The 16917-nt window shown below is 38.9% G+C and overlaps 1 protein-coding gene across 1 annotated transcript in view; it reads right to left on the bottom strand.

Annotated features, from left to right (window-relative positions):
* The window catches only part of LOC128704228 (neural-cadherin-like), a gene marked incomplete at its 5' end in the record, with an annotated part of 73930 nt that overhangs the window by 29804 nt on the left and 27209 nt on the right, over positions 1 to 16917 (bottom strand). The window contains 3 exons of the mRNA XM_070081144.1: positions 7459 to 7749; positions 8233 to 8401; positions 11230 to 11393. Coding sequence (XP_069937245.1) covers positions 7459 to 7749; positions 8233 to 8401; positions 11230 to 11393 — 624 coding nt within the window. The remainder of the gene's footprint in view (positions 1 to 7458; positions 7750 to 8232; positions 8402 to 11229; positions 11394 to 16917) is intronic.

Here is a 16917-nt window from a genome sequence, read left to right on the forward strand (position 1 = left end):
CGTAAAAACTCTTCACTGCTTTCAGTAACCTACCTCCTACACCATATACTTGCAACATCTGCCACATTGCCCCCCTATCCACCCTGTCATACGCCTTTTCCAAATCCATAAATGCCACAAAGACCTCTTTAGCCTTATCTAAATACTGTTCACTTATATGTTTCACTGTAAACACCTGGTCCACACACCCCCTACCTTTCCTAAAGCCTCCTTGTTCATCTGCTATCCTATTCTCCGTCTTACTCTTAATTCTTTCAATTATAACTCTACCATACACTTTACCAGGTACACTCAACAGACTTATCCCCCTATAATTTTTGCACTCTCTTTTATCCCCTTTGCCTTTATACAAAGGAACTATGCATGCTCTCTGCCAATCCCTAGGTACCTTACCCTCTTCCATACATTTATTAAATAATTGCACCAACCACTCCAAAACTATATCCCCACCTGCTTTTAACATTTCTATCTTTATCCCATCAATCCCGGCTGCCTTACCCCCTTTCATTTTACCTACTGCCTCACGAACTTCCCCCACACTCACAACTGGCTCTTCCTCACTCCTACAAGATGTTATTCCTCCTTGCCCTATACACGAAATCACAGCTTCCCTATCTTCATCAACATTTAACAATTCCTCAAAATATTCCCTCCATCTTCCCAATACCTCTAACTCTCCATTTAATAACTCTCCTCTCCTATTTTTAACTGACAAATCCATTTGTTCTCTAGGCTTCTTTTATTATCACACTGGCCGATTCCCACCAAGGCAGGGTGGCCCGAAAAAGAAAAACTTTCACCATCATTCACTCCATCACTGTCTTGCCAGAAGGGTGCTTTACACTACAGTTTTTAAACTGCAACATTAACACCCCTCCTTCAGAGTGCAGGCACTGTACTTCCCATCTCCAGGACTCAAGTCCGGCCTGCCGGTTTCCCTGAATCCCTTCATAAATGTTACTTTGCTCACACTCCAACAGCACGTCAAGTATTAAAAACCATTTGTCTCCATTCACTCCTATCAAACACGCTCACGCATGCCTGCTGGAAGTCCAAGCCCCTCGCACACAAAACCTCCTTTACCCCCTCCCTCCAACCTTTCCTAGGCCGACCCCTACCCCGCCTTCCTTCCACTACAGACTGATACACTCTTGAAGTCATTCTGTTTCGCTCCATTCTCTCTACATGTCCGAACCACCTCAACAACCCTTCCTCAGCCCTCTGGACAACAGTTTTGGTAATCCCGCACCTCCTCCTAACTTCCAAACTACGAATTCTCTGCATTATATTCACACCACACATTGCCCTCAGACATGACATCTCCACTGCCTCCAGCCTTCTCCTCGCTGCAACATTCATCACCCATGCTTCACACCCATATAAGAGCGTTGGTAAAACTATACTCTCATACATTCCCCTCTTTGCCTCCAAGGACAAAGTTCTTTGTCTCCACAGACTCCTAAGTGCACCACTCACTCTTTTTCCCTCATCAATTCTATGATTCACCTCATCTTTCATAGACCCATCCGCTGACACGTCCACTCCCAAATATCTGAATACGTTCACCTCCTCCATACTCTCTCCCTCCAATCTGATATTCAATCTTTCATCACCTAATCTTTTTGTTATCCTCATAACCTTACTCTTTCCTGTATTCACCTTTAATTTTCTTCTTTTGCACACCCTACCAAATTCATCCACCAATCTCTGCAACTTCTCTTCAGAATCTCCCAAGAGCACAGTGTCATCAGCAAAGAGCAGCTGTGACAACTCCCACTTTGTGTGTGATTCTTTATCTTTTAACTCCACGCCTCTTGCCAAGACCCTCGCATTTACTTCTCTTACAACCCCATCTATAAATATATTAAACAACCACGGTGACATCACACATCCTTGTCTAAGGCCTACTTTTACTGGGAAAAAATTTCCCTCTTTCCTACATACTCTAACTTGAGCCTCACTATCCTCGTAAAAACTCTTCACTGCTTTCAGTAACCTACCTCCTACACCATACACTTGCAACATCTGCCACATTGCCCCCCTATCCACCCTGTCATACGCCTTTTCCAAATCCATAAATGCCACAAAGACCTCTTTAGCCTTATCTAAATACTGTTCACTTATATGTTTCACTGTAAACACCTGGTCCACACACCCCCTACCTTTCCTAAAGCCTCCTTGTTCATCTGCTATCCTATTCTCCGTCTTACTCTTAATTCTTTCAATTATAACTCTACCATACACTTTACCAGGTATACTCAACAGACTTATCCCCCTATAATTTTTGCACTCTCTTTTATCCCCTTTGCCTTTATACAAAGGAACTATGCATGCTCTCTGCCAATCCCTAGGTACCTTACCCTCTTCCATACATTTATTAAATAATTGCACCAACCACTCCAAAACTATATCCCCACCTGCTTTTAACATTTCTATCTTTATCCCATCAATCCCGGCTGCCTTACCCCCTTTCATTTTACCTACTGCCTCACGAACTTCCCCCACACTCACAACTGGCTCTTCCTCACTCCTACAAGATGTTATTCCTCCTTGCCCTATACACGAAATCACAGCTTCCCTATCTTCATCAACATTTAACAATTCCTCAAAATATTCCCTCCATCTTCCCAATACCTCTAACTCTCCATTTAATAACTCTCCTCTCCTATTTTTAACTGACAAATCCATTTGTTCTCTAGGCTTTCTTAACTTGTTAATCTCACTCCAAAACTTTTTCTTATTTTCAACAAAATTTGTTGATAACATCTCACCCACTCTCTCATTTGCTCTCTTTTTACATTGCTTCACCACTCTCTTAACCTCTCTCTTTTTCTCCATATACTCTTCCCTCCTTGCATCACTTCTACTTTGTAAAAACTTCTCATATGCTAACTTTTTCTCCCTTACTACTCTCTTTACATCATCATTCCACCAATCGCTCCTCTTCCCTCCTGCACCCACTTTCCTGTAACCACAAACTTCTGCTGAACACTCTAACACTACATTTTTAAACCTACCCCATACCTCTTCGACCCCATTGCCTATGCTCTCATTAGCCCATCTATCCTCCAATAGCTGTTTATATCTTACCCTAACTGCCTCCTCTTTTAGTTTATAAACCTTCACCTCTCTCTTCCCTGATGCTTCTATTCTCCTTGTATCCCATCTACCTTTTACTCTCAGTGTAGCTACAACTAGAAAGTGATCTGATATATCTGTGGCCCCTCTATAAACATGTACATCCTGAAGTCTACTCAACAGTCTTTTATCTACCAATACATAATCCAACAAACTACTGTCATTTCGCCCTACATCATATCTTGTATACTTATTTATCCTCTTTTTCTTAAAATATGTATTACCTATAACTAAACCCCTTTCTATACAAAGTTCAATCAAAGGGCTCCCATTATCATTTACACCTGGCACCCCAAACTTACCTACCACACCCTCTCTAAAAGTTTCTCCTACTTTAGCATTCAGGTCCCCTACCACAATTACTCTCTCACTTGGTTCAAAGGCTCCTATACATTCACTTAACATCTCCCAAAATCTCTCTCTCTCCTCTGCATTCCTCTCTTCTCCAGGTGCATACACGCTTATTATGACCCACTTCTCGCATCCAACCTTTACTTTAATCCACATAATTCTTGAATTTACACATTCATATTCTCTTTTCTCCTTCCATAACTGATCATTTAACATTACTGCTACCCCTTCCTTTGCTCTAACTCTCTCAGATACTCCAGATTTAATCCCATTTATTTCCCCCCACTGAAACTCTCCTACCCCCTTCAGCTTTGTTTCGCTTAGGGCCAGGACATCCAACTTCTTTTCATTCATAACATCAGCAATCATCTGTTTCTTGTCATCCGCACTACATCCACGCACATTTAAGCATCCCAGTTTTATAAAGTTTTTCTTCTTCTCTTTTTTAGTAAATGTCTACAGGAGAAGGGGTTACTAGCCCATTGCTCCCGGCATTTTAGTCGCCTCATACGACACGCATGGCTTACGGAGGAAAGATTCTTTTCCACTTCCCCATGGACAATAGAAGAAATAAAGAAGAACAAGAGCTATTTAGAAAAAGGAGAAAAACCTAGATGTATGTATATATATATGCATGTGCGTGTCTGTGAAGTGTGACCAAAGTGTAAGTAGGAGTAGCAAGATATCCCTGTTATCTAGCGTGTTTATGAGACAGAAAAAGAAACCAGCAATCCTACCATCATGCAAAACAGTTACAGGTTTTTGTTTCACAGTCATCTGGCAGGACGGTAGTACTTCCCTGGGTGGTTGCTGCCTACCAACCTACTGCCTACCAACCTACAACCTACATACCCTCCCAAATTCATCCACCAACCTCTGCAACTTCTCTTCAGAATCTCCCAAGAGTACAGTGTAATCAGCAAAGAGCAACTGTGACAACTCCCACTTTATGTGTGATTCTTTATCTTTTAACTCCATGCCTCTTGCCAAGACCCTCGCATTTACTTCTCTTACAACCCCATCTGTAAATATATTAAACAACCACTGTGACATCACACATCCTTGTCTAAGGCCTACTTTTACTGGGAAATAATCTCCCTCTTTCCTACATACTCTAACTTGAGCCTCACTATCCTCGTAAAAACTCTTCACTGCTTTCAGTAACCTACCTCCTATACCATACACCTGCAACATCTGCCACATTGATCCCTATCCACCCTGTCATATGCCTTTTCCAAATCCATGAATGCCACAAAAACCTCTTTAGCCTTATCTAAATACTGTTCACTTATATGTTTCACTGTAAACACCTGGTCCACACACCCCCTACCTTTCCTAAAGCCTCCTTGTTCATCTGCTTTTTAATGGTTAATATCATATATAATACATGTATTTGAGTTACTGCATACACAGTCTATAGAAAAACATTAGGTGCAATGTTTAGCTGTATTACTTTTACCTGGCTTATTAACCCTCTTGGGTTAATAACCCAAGTAAACTTGAACACACCAATACTCCTTTCTCTCTCCACAATTTCTCATGTCATGTTCTTACATATGTGTGGTTCTAGCTCAAGCCCCCTGACTTAAATGGAATAATGGATTCTTAGTCCATATAGGGGAATTTCGTAATGGGAAACCACTTTTATCTAATTTCTCGAGTCAACCCTCTTCCTCCCTTATAGAAACAATCTCTGGAATAAGATTATAATCCAATGTCTTATGGAAAAAATCACTTAGCTCAATTTCCCACAATTTTAATATTTGTCATTATTCCATAAAACTTTCATATACTTAATGCTTATTCACTGAAAACTACCATTGAAGAAATAAGTCTCTGCTGCCATCCTCCAGTTCCTGGGCTGCAGTTGTTCTCAATGTCATCTACTTACACATCCTATATTTCAGTCTCGAGTCTTCAGTGTTTCATTATGATCAACTTATTACACTGTTATCTTCCAACACTCTCGTCCATCTCTCTTTCTAGAAATACCTAACTGATGTTCATGGAAGGAATTAAATTTTAGAAATTAGCTTTATGCTCTTAAAGTATATTTTTTTAGGATGATGTATGAAATACTTCATGCAAATGATATGTTATCAAGATGACGTAAGCAAACATAATGCTTTCCGTAAGGAAAAAAAATGTTTGTATAAGCTTAGTATTTCAAGACTATGTTTTTCCAAGGTACTTTATGTATTGTAAAGTGTGTTCGATAGAATTTGTGGAGTGTGGATTGTTTTGAGATAGTATACATTCCCTGGAAAAGCATTAGGTTTCTCACTGGAATGTTAACACGGATAACGTTACATAGTGGAACTGTGTTTCAAATAGAGTAATGTATTTCATTGAAGTATATGTTGTTAGGTGTAGTTTCTCCAAAAGATAATATGTTTTAATGTAAGACGATTGAACGTAGCCCTTGGCCTGGTGGCTAAAGCTGTGAAGTGTCTGGGTTCCATTCCCAGCGAGGGTAGAAACATTGGGCGTGTTTCTTTACACCAGTTGTCTATGTTCACCCATCAGTAAAATGGGCACCTGGGAGTTAGTCGACTGGTGTGGGTCGCATCCTGCGACAAATCTGACCTAATTTGCCCGAAATGCTCTGCATAACAAGCGGCTTTCTATATAGTTGTAGGTCACTAATGTCAGCTAGACCTGTACCTTGTACTTGTAGTAAGTAAAGATATTATTATTATTATTATTATTATTATTATTATTATTATTATTATTATTAGTGTTTTTTAGACGTTTCACTGTAGTAAGGTAGCATGATTTCAAGTTAAAATTCAATAAGATTAACAATTCTTTGTGTATTTTATAAGGCAACGTTATTTTGTTACGTCGTTGTAAGTGCAGTATACAGTTAACTCCACATTCTTTTCTTTCATTTGTGTTCCATCACAATTTATCGTCTACACTATTTTTAACAACAACATATTTTGATCACTAGTGTGTTTTCCTAAACGCAAGTTTAGGAAAGCTGTGTCGTAAGGTTTAGCTACTCTAGCCAGACCTCATAGTTCATACCTCTCAGCTCTGGGACTCGTTTCGTTGCAAACCTTTAGACTTTTTGTCAGCTTTACATATTTTACCAGACGCGGATTTCATATTGGTGCTGTAACATTCCAAGATGTGCCTGACATCTGCCGTATTTAATGACTAAGACCAGTCTCATGAAACACTTGTCTTGTTTCTTGACAAACCTGTCTAATCTAACCTATATAAGGTTGTGAATGCCTCCGTGTTGATGTTCCTGTCAGCTTCCCAATTTGCCAGTCTCGCGTTTGCTACAGCGGTTAATGGGTTGATAAGTGTCTCAGGTAAAATGTTCGGAACTATGCTCATCTTGAAGTCCTTTCTGTTTCAGGCAGGTTTACAGTTTTTATCCCTTGAGCTTGTATACTGGACGTCTTTACCCTTCTCTGATTTTCATAAATTTGCATTTGCAAAGGCTAAATTCCAACAGACGCTTTTCAAACCAAGCATGCAGCTTGCTCTGATCCTTGTGTACTGCTTCTTGGTTTACTTCTGTTTGTAGTCTCCTTATTAGTTTCACATTATCTGTGAAAAGAGGACACATTTGACTCGATTTTCCGTGTCATGTCAATTACACACACAATAGACAGTACTGGCTCAAGTACTGACACTTCGTAGAACCGCTCTCATAACACTAGCCATTTCGACACCTCCTCCCTTACAGTAACTCGTTGCTTCCTTCCCCTTAAGTATTCATTTTATCCACTCTAGTGTTTTTCACTTTGCTCCTCTAGCTTTAGTGCCAGTCTCTTGTGTGGTACTAAATCGAACACTTCTTGCAGTTCAAAAATAAACATTCCATCCACTCACCTGGCTGGTGTCGTAATGACCTGGTGAACGTGGCACTCACTTGGTGGATATGATATTCATATTGTGAGTATGGCACTGATCAGGGAAGTGTTGCATTCATGTCGTGGGTGTGGCACTCACCTGGTGGGTATGAAGACCAAGGAGTCCCTGCAGTTTGACTTGGTTCATGTAGACACCCTTGGCATCTCTCACACTAATCCAAACGTGGGTAGTGAGTGGACGGGACGTGGATGTAGGAGGCTTAACAGCGGTAGAAGAGGATGGTATCGGAGAGCTGGCAGTATTAAGAAAGTGGGCGTGGGCGTGATCGTTGGCATTACCATGGAGGCTGACAACCTCCACAGTGTGGTCGGTGTGGCCCACCAGTGTCAGTACCTGATGCAAGAGAGCTCCAAGACCACCACCGCCCTCCTGCAAGAAGAAACCTATCACTGAGGAGCATTTATTGCATTATATTTTATATGAAGCGCTAAACCAAGTGGGTCATTCAGCACAAGGACTGGTGTAGGCTTGATCCTCCGTCCGTTAGTCTTTCTCTTGGTGAGTACAATTATGAACATTGTTCTTCTTCAATTGTGTATTAGAAATAATTAGATGAGGGGTGAGATTTGTTATGCTTATTAAAGAGTTTTGATCAAAGAAATTAGAGATACCTTTCCTTACAGGGGACCAAACCTAATTACCTCCTATTGTTCAGGCGAGGAATGACCACTATGGATTTAGCGCTTATCTATGTATCAAATAATAACATTAAGCTCCCATTGCACTATATCAAACATGTCTCAGTAATATTTTATTGAAAACTGCACACAACAACAGCTTTGCACTGTGAATCATGTGAAAGGAAGATTTAATGAAATTGAAAGTGTAGTATGTCAAGGTATGTGTGATTACCGTGGGCGTCCAGCCCCTGGTGAAGTCTGCAGGCGTGGTGGGGGTGATGGTGATCGGAGTGGCGTGGGCGAGAGCTTCCGGGGGCAGGACACGCACCACCACAGTAACATTAGCTGTCACTCCTTGTTGTTTCCACACGCGGTCACTCACTGAGAAATGCAGGTGATACCTGTACAGTGGAGAGTGCAGATGAAGATGATAATGATGTTGGTGATTATGCTGATGATAATATAGGGACAAAACGATACCAAAATATTTGCTGATAACGACACACAATTTTCTCTCGATACTGATACTTTTCCTATATCTTTTTATTTTCAAAATTATAATAACAATGTTAAATATATAACTGAATGCTTATTGGGCATGTATATAAAATAACACAGGAGGTTAAATATTAAATAAGTTAATTTGTCTGAGATGACAATGCTATTATTCATTACTTGGCCTGTTAGGTTAGTTACTGCTTATCAAAAGCACTTATCGATAGTGTGCGTTTGTGTGTGTGTACTCACCTAATTGTGGTTGCAGGGATCGCTACTAGGTCCTCTCCCTCTCTGCTTCCTGAGCTTTGTCATACCTCTTCTTAAAACTATGTATGGTTCCTGCCTCCACTACTTCACTTGCTAGGCTATTCCACTTCCTGACGACTCTATGACTGAAGAAATACTTCCTAACGTCCCTGTGATTCGTCTGAGTCTTCAGCTTCCAACTGTGACCCTTTATTTCTGTGTCCCCTCTCTGGAACATCCTCTCTCTGTCCACCTTGTCTATTCCCCGCAGTATCCTGTATGTCGTTATCATGTCTCCCCTGACCCTTCTGTCCTCCAGTGTCGTCAGTCCGATTTCCCTTAACCTTTCCTCGTACGACATTCCCTTGAGCTCTGGGACTAGCCTTGTTGCAAACCTTTTTACTTTCTCTAACTTCTTGACGTGCTTGACCAGGTGTGGGTTCCAGACTGGTGCTGCATACTCCAGTATGGGCCTAACATACACAGTGTACAGTGTCTTGAACGATTCCTTATTAAGGTATCGGAACGCTATTCTCAGATTTGCCAGGCGCCCGTATGCTGCAGCAGTTATTTGGTTGATGTGTGCCTCCGGTGACGTGCTCGGTGTTATGGTCACCCCAAGATCTTTCTCCCTGAATGAGGTCTGTAGTCTTTGTCCACCGAGCCTATATTCTGTCTGCGGTCTTGTTTGCCACTCCCCAATCTTCATGACTTTGCATTTGGCAGGGTTGAATTCGAGAAGCCAGTTTCTGGACCACGTGTCCAGCCTGTCCAGGTCTCTTTGCAGTCATGCCTCATCCTCATCCGATTTAATTCTTCTCATCAGCTTCACATCATCTGCGAATAGGGACACTTCAGAGTCTATTCCTTCCGTCATGTCGCTCGCATATATCAAAAATAGCACTGGTCATAAAACTGACCCCTGTGGGACCCCGCTCCTCACAGGCGTTCACTGTGATACCTCTTCACGTACCATGACTCGTTGTTGCCTCCCTGTCAGGTATTCCCTGATCCATTGCAGTACCCTCCCTGTTATATGCGCCTGATCCTCCAGCTTCTGCACTAATCTCTTGTGAGGAACTGTGTCAAAGGCCTTCCTGCAGTCCAGGAAAATGCAATCAACCCACCCATCTCTTTCGTGTCTTACTTCTCTTACCTTGTCATAAAACTCCAGAAAGTTTGTGACACAGGATTTGCCTTCCATGAATCCATGCTGGTTTTCATGTATAATCTTGTTCTGTTCCAGGTGTTCCACCGCTCTTCTGATAATCTTCTCCATGACTTTGCATACTATACATGTCAGAGACACAGATCTGTAGTTTAGTGCCTCGTTTCTGTCTCCTTTCTTAAATATGGGGACTACATTTGCCGTCTTCCATATCTCAGGTAACTGCCCAGTTTCAAGGGATGTTGAAGATTGTGGTTAGGGGCACGCACAGCATCTCTGCTCCTTCTCTAAGGACCCACGGGGAGATGTTGTCCGGTCCCATCGTCTTTGAGGTATCAAGGTCACTTAGCAGCTCTGCACCTCCTCCTCGGTTGTTCGTATGTCATCCAACACTTGTTGGTATATTCCCTTTTGATGTTCCCTTCTGTGCTGTCTTCCCAGAGCCCTTCCTGTCTCTACTGTAAAAACTTCCTTAAATCTCCTGATTAGCTCCTCACATACCTCCTGATCATTTCTTGTGAGTTCTCCACCTTTTGTCCTCAGTCTGATCACCTGGTCTTTGACTGTTGTCTTCCTCCTGATGTGGCTATACAACATTTTCGGATCAGTCTTGACTTTCGATGCTATGTTATTTTCATACTGTCTCTGGGCCTCCCTCCTTACCTGTGCGTACTCGTTCCTGGCTCTGCGACTAATCTCCCTATTTTCATGTGTTCTCTGCCTTCTTTACTTTTTCCATTCTCTATTGCACTTAGTTTTTGCCTCCTTACACCGTCGGGTAAACCAGGGACTCGTTCTGGTCTTCCCATTGTTTCTGTTGCCCTTGGGAATAAACCTTTCTTCTGCCTCCTTGCATTTTGTTGTTACATATTCCATCATTTCATTTACTGGCTTTCCTGCCAGTTCTGTCCCACGGAACCTCCTGCAGGAAGTTCCTCAAACCTATGTAGTGTGTGTGTGTGTGTGTGTGTGTGTTGTGTGTGTGTGTGTGTGTGTGTGTGTGTGTGTGTCTTGTTATGAGTCTAGCTTTTACTCAAATATTCTTAAATGTGACATAGATGAAAATATAAAGAAATCTGGGTATGTAATTCGGTCAAGCTGTTGTTAAAGGCACTTGAGCAACAACGTTGGACAAGGTCACAAGATCGATACATTTCCATACCAATATGTCCTATGAATTTGTTGATGTATTTAATTAAAACATAATATAACAGCACATCGGGATAATAAAATAAAATAATTGTTGATGCCGGTTTAGGTAATTTAGCAGTTTAAATAAAGAAAATAAAAAAATGAAGAAACAGATAACTATCTTGCCTATTTTGAGTAACGTTGGTGGAAGCATAGATGAGACCGGTGACAGGACGTAAGGAGAAGAGCGGGTGAGGGGAACCAACCCACTGGAACATTTTGTCTGGCAGGTCCCAGTCGTCAGGGTCGTCCACGTAGACTCTGCCAAGAGGAATCTCCGACCCTCCACCCTGAGAAACACCGTCAATAGTTAATACCAAAACTCGATAATCGTCCATCAGTGTCAAGACTAGTCAAAATGAAGCCCAAAGAATTATTCTTGGCTGTCCTAAAACTACCAAGGCTCTTAATATGTGGAAAGAGCTTGGGGTTCCTAGTTTCACTTATATGATAATTGAGATTAACACTGCATTGTTAAGAAATGAACCAGACACTATCATTTCTAATCTTACTAAATGTCTAATTGGAAATACACACATATATAAATGAGTTGTGCAAGTGTTCAATTATATTGTTTTATAACCTGCTCGACTGTATCATTGTAGGCAAAAAGGGCATTTTACCTCTTCGTGAAAGTACCTGCAAACTCCTTCTAAGAATCTTATCACTAGTAATCCATTCTTTAAATCACTTGCAAAGGCAGCTGCTCAAGAAGAAATTTCTCGGTTAACTGTTAGTAATAATTTATTACAAGTTATATACAATGATGGACCTAGGCAGGAGTCTACTGGCAGGGCTGTATCTGTTCTTGTTGCCATCTCTCTGGTTAAGAACGATAGGAACTACTTTGAATTACAGGCTAAGGAATTAATAAATGGACGTCTACACTGCAAACGGAACTGGTTGCCATCATAATGACACCGTAGTTAACGTATGACAGTGAGCTTGACTCTAAGATTATTACGGATTCTATACCATCACTGAAAGCTCTTGACTCACATAATGACTAACAACATGTTTATTGGAGAAGCCTGATATAGACTGTCAAAAATCCGGAAAAAGAAATTAATGTACTTCTGTTATGGATTCCATCAGACACTGGAATGCTCCTTCATGATCAAGTTGATAAGTTAGCCCAAAAAAATGCCCTGAAGGAAAATGTAGAATATAACTTTGATGTATCATCTGTGCCTAGTATTAAAAATAATATTAGAAGAGAGGAAAATATTGAAATGAATGTTAAAGATATATATATATATATATATATATATATATATATATATATATATATATATATATATATATATATATATATGTCGTGCCGAATATGTAAAACTGGTCAATTAGCAAGAACTCATTTAAAATTAAGTCCTTTCTGAAATTTTCTCTTATACGTTTAAAGATATATTTTTTTCATTAATGTTAATGTAAAAATTTTTAATTTTGCACCAAAAGAATCTTAGAAAACTTACCTAACCTTATTATAACAAGAGCAATTTATTTTAGCCTAACCCAACTAAATATATTTTAAATACGTTTACAATAATTTAGTACTAAACAAACACAATCAAATATATTTTTTTCGTTAGGTTCAGAATGATTTTGGCGAAATTATTGCATACACAAATTTTCACTTGTCCTATATGGCAAGATGAGCGTTGCTATTTAAGCCAAGATCGCAAGTTCTGCCTATTCGGCACGATATATATATATATATATATATATATATATATATATATATATATATATATATATATATATATATATATATATATATATATATATATATATATATATATATATATATATATATATATATATATATTATATATATATATATATATATATATATATATATATATATATATATATATATATATATATATATATATATATATATATATATTATATATATATATATATATATATATATATATATATATATATATATATATATATATATATATATATATATATATATATATATATATATATATATATATATATATATATATATATATATATATATATATATATATATATATATATATATATATATATATATATATATATATATATATATACATATATATGTCGTGCCGAATAGGCAGAACTTGCGATCTTGGCTTAAATAGCAACGCTCATCTTGCCATACAGGACAAGTGAAAATTTGTGTATGCAATAATTTCGCCAAAATCATTCTGAACCTAACGAAAAAATATATTTCACTGTGTTTGTTTAGTATTAAATTATTGTAAACAAATCTAAAATATATTTAGTTGGGTTAGGCTAAAATAAATTGTTCTTGTTATAATAAGGTTAGGTAAGTTTTCTAAGATTCTTTTGGTGCAAAATTATAAATTTTTACATCAACATTAATGAAAAAAATATATCTTTAAACGTATAAGAGAAAATTTTAGAAAGGACTTAATTTTAAATGAGTTCTTGCTAATTGACCAGTTTTACATATTCGGCACGACATATATATATATAATTGTTCAATGATGGTTTTCTTAAATTCAATCGTATTTCTCACCTTCTTTACCACAGGCTTGGCACTAGGAGCTTTCTTTGGAGCCATGGTAGCTTATTTAGTACTTGCAAGCACTAAAATAAATGGAATACTATGAAGTATTTCGCTGGAGCACGTGAGGGGACCTTCGCTCACTGGTAAACAATGCCAGACTGGCTGCCGCACTGGCTCACGCCGTGGGTACGCGTCCCAGACGAACTACGACTCTCGAGTCAACCTTTGAAAAGCGAGTCCATGTTTATACGAAAATACCTCTATGATTGGCGAATTTTACGATTGCCGGGAACTACGAAAAGCGGGGGACCACTGTATGTATATATATATATATATATATATATATATATATATATATATATATATATATATATCTATATATATGGAGATACCACCTCTGGAACTGTCCTGGGGACCCTCCCTTATCCTAATGCAAGATTTCAGGTACATCTTACTACTTTTATTTACACTTAGGTCACACTACACATACATATACACGTTTATTGTATACACACTCATCTGAGTTTTCTTTGATTTTATCGTAATAGTATTTGTTCTTATTGTTTTTCCTTTCATATCCATGGGGAAGTGGAATAAGAATCTTTCCTCTGTAAGCTATGCGTGTTGTAAAAGTCAACTAAAATGCCGGGAACAATGGGCTAGTAATCCCTCTTCTTGTACAGCCTACTAAAAAGAAAAAGAAGAAAACCGTCAAAGTGGGAAGTCTGAATGTGCGTGGATGTTGTGCGAATGATAAGAATGAGATGATTATGGATGTTATGAATGAGAAGAAGCTGCATGTCCTGGCTTTAAGCGAAACGAAGCTGAAGGGGGTGGAAGAGTTTCAGTGGAGGGGAATAAGTGGGATTAGGTCAGGGGTTTCAAATAGATTTAGAGCTAAAGAAGGAATAGCAATAATGTTGAAGGATAAGTTATGGCAGGAAAAGAGGGAATATAAATGTATGAATTGAAGGATTATGTGGTGTAAAATAATGGTTGGATGTGGAAAGAGGGCTATAGTAACCGTTCATGCACCTGGAGAAGAGAGAAGTGTAGAGGAGAGAGAGAGAGATTTTGGGAAATGTTGAGTGAATGCGTGGGGAGTTTTGAACCAAGTGTGAGAGTACTTGTGGTTGGGGATCTCAATGCTAAAGTTGGTAAAAATGTTGTGGAGGGAGTATTAGGTAAATCTGGGGTGCCAAGGGTAAATGAAAATGGGAGCCTTTAATTGAGCTATGTGTAGAAAGAAGTTTGGTAATAAGTAATACATATTTTATGAAGAAAAGGATAAATAAGTATACATGGTATGATTTAACACGTAATGAAAGAAGATTGTTAGATTATGTATTGGTGGATAAAACGTCGACGGGTAGGCTTCAGGAAGTACATGTTTATAGAGTGGCAACTGGTACACCGGATCACTATTTAGTGGCAGCTACAGTTAGAGTAAGAGGTAGATGAGACAAAAGGAAAATGGCATCAGCAAGTATAACCTAAGGGAGGAGGAAGTTAGGGTGAGATATAAACAACTATTGGCAGAAAGGTGGGATAGTGCAAGTATGAGTAGTGGGGGAGGGGGGGGGTTGAAGAGGGTTGGAATAGCTTTAGAAATGCAGTATTAGAATATGGGGCAGAAGTTTGTGGTTATAGGAGGGTGGGTGCAGGAGGAAAGAGGAGTGATTGGTGGAATGATGAAGTAAAGGGTGTGATAAAAGAGAAAAAGGAGCTTATGAGAGGTTTTTACAAAGCAGAAGTGTTATAAGAAGAGCAGAGTATATGGAGAGTAAAAGAAAGGTGAAGAGAGTGGTGAGGGAGAGCAAAAGGAGAGCAGATGATAGAGTGGGAGAGGCACTGTCAAGAAATTTTGCAGAAAATAAGAAAATTTTTTTATAGTGAGATAAACAAAATAAGAAAGCCTAGGGAAACAATGGATTTGTCAGTTAAAAACAAGGTAGGGGAGTTAGTTGATGGGGAGCTGGAGGTACTGAATAGATGGCGGGAATATTTTGAGGTACTTTTAAATGTCGACGAAGAAAGTAATGGCAAATATATTGATCAACAAACAAAGAGAGATAGTAGAGGGCAACGAGTGACTAGCTCCCTTAAGGTTTACTATACAAATAGTAGGAGTCTAAGAAATAAGATAGATTAGCTAAGATCACTTACAAGTGTAGGTAATATAGATATTATTGGTATAACAGAGACCTGGTTCAACCTGAGAGATAGAGAAATGCCTTCTGAATGCAACATACAGGGTTATAAACTATTCCACACTGATAGGGTCAACAGGAAGGGTGGTGGAGTGGCGATGTACGTCAGAGAAAATTTAAATTGTTGTCTTAGACATGATATAAGATTAGAAACATCGAACACAGAATCTGTTTGGCTACAGTTTGTCGAGGGACATGACAAATTAATTTTGGTTGTGATTTATAGGCCCCCAAACCTCGATAGGGAGTGCAGTAAGCTGTTATGGGACGAAATTAATACGGCATCTAGATATGAAAATATTTTGATAATGGGAGATTTTAACTTTAGACAAATTGATTGGAACAATATGACAGGAAATCTTGAGTCTAGTGACTTTCTTGATACGGTTCAGGATTGCTTTTTAGAACAGGTTGTGACAGAACCAACTAGAAGAAACAGTCTGCTTTACTTGGTTCTTGTTAACAAAGGTTCACTAATTAATAATCTTGAGGCTAATGATGAGCTTGGGGAAAGTGATCACAAATCACTTAGTTTCAATATATCATGGAATTACACAGATTTTAGTAAAGCCTTCGATAGAGTACCTCACAGGAGATTGTAATAAAGTTGGTAGAATTACCGACAATATGTAAAGTAAAAGGACACAAGTGCAACTAATGTGACATTTATTGTGGCAACGTTTCGCTCTCCAGGAGCTTTATCAAGCCATTACAAACAATACAACAATACAATACCCTCTGTGTAAATGTATTGTTTGTAATGGCTTGATAAAGCTCCTGGAGAGCGAAACGTTGCCACAATAAATGTCACATTAGTTGCACTTGTGTCCTTTTACTTTACACCTCACAGGAGACTTGAAAAAAGTGGCAGCTCATGGTATAGGAGGTAATGTTCTAGCATGGATAGAGGCATGGCTTGCCAATAGAAAGCAGAGAGTTACCATTAATAGAGTGAAATCTGAATGGGGATTAGTCACTAGTGGCGCTCCACTTGTTCATAATTTACATTAATGACCTTGATGAAGGGATTACGAATGACATGAGTAAGTTTGCTGATGATACAAAGATAGGCCGTAT

Source organism: Cherax quadricarinatus, unplaced genomic scaffold, assembly GCF_038502225.1.
Source record: "Cherax quadricarinatus isolate ZL_2023a unplaced genomic scaffold, ASM3850222v1 Contig1843, whole genome shotgun sequence".
Taxonomy (NCBI): domain Eukaryota; kingdom Metazoa; phylum Arthropoda; class Malacostraca; order Decapoda; family Parastacidae; genus Cherax; species Cherax quadricarinatus.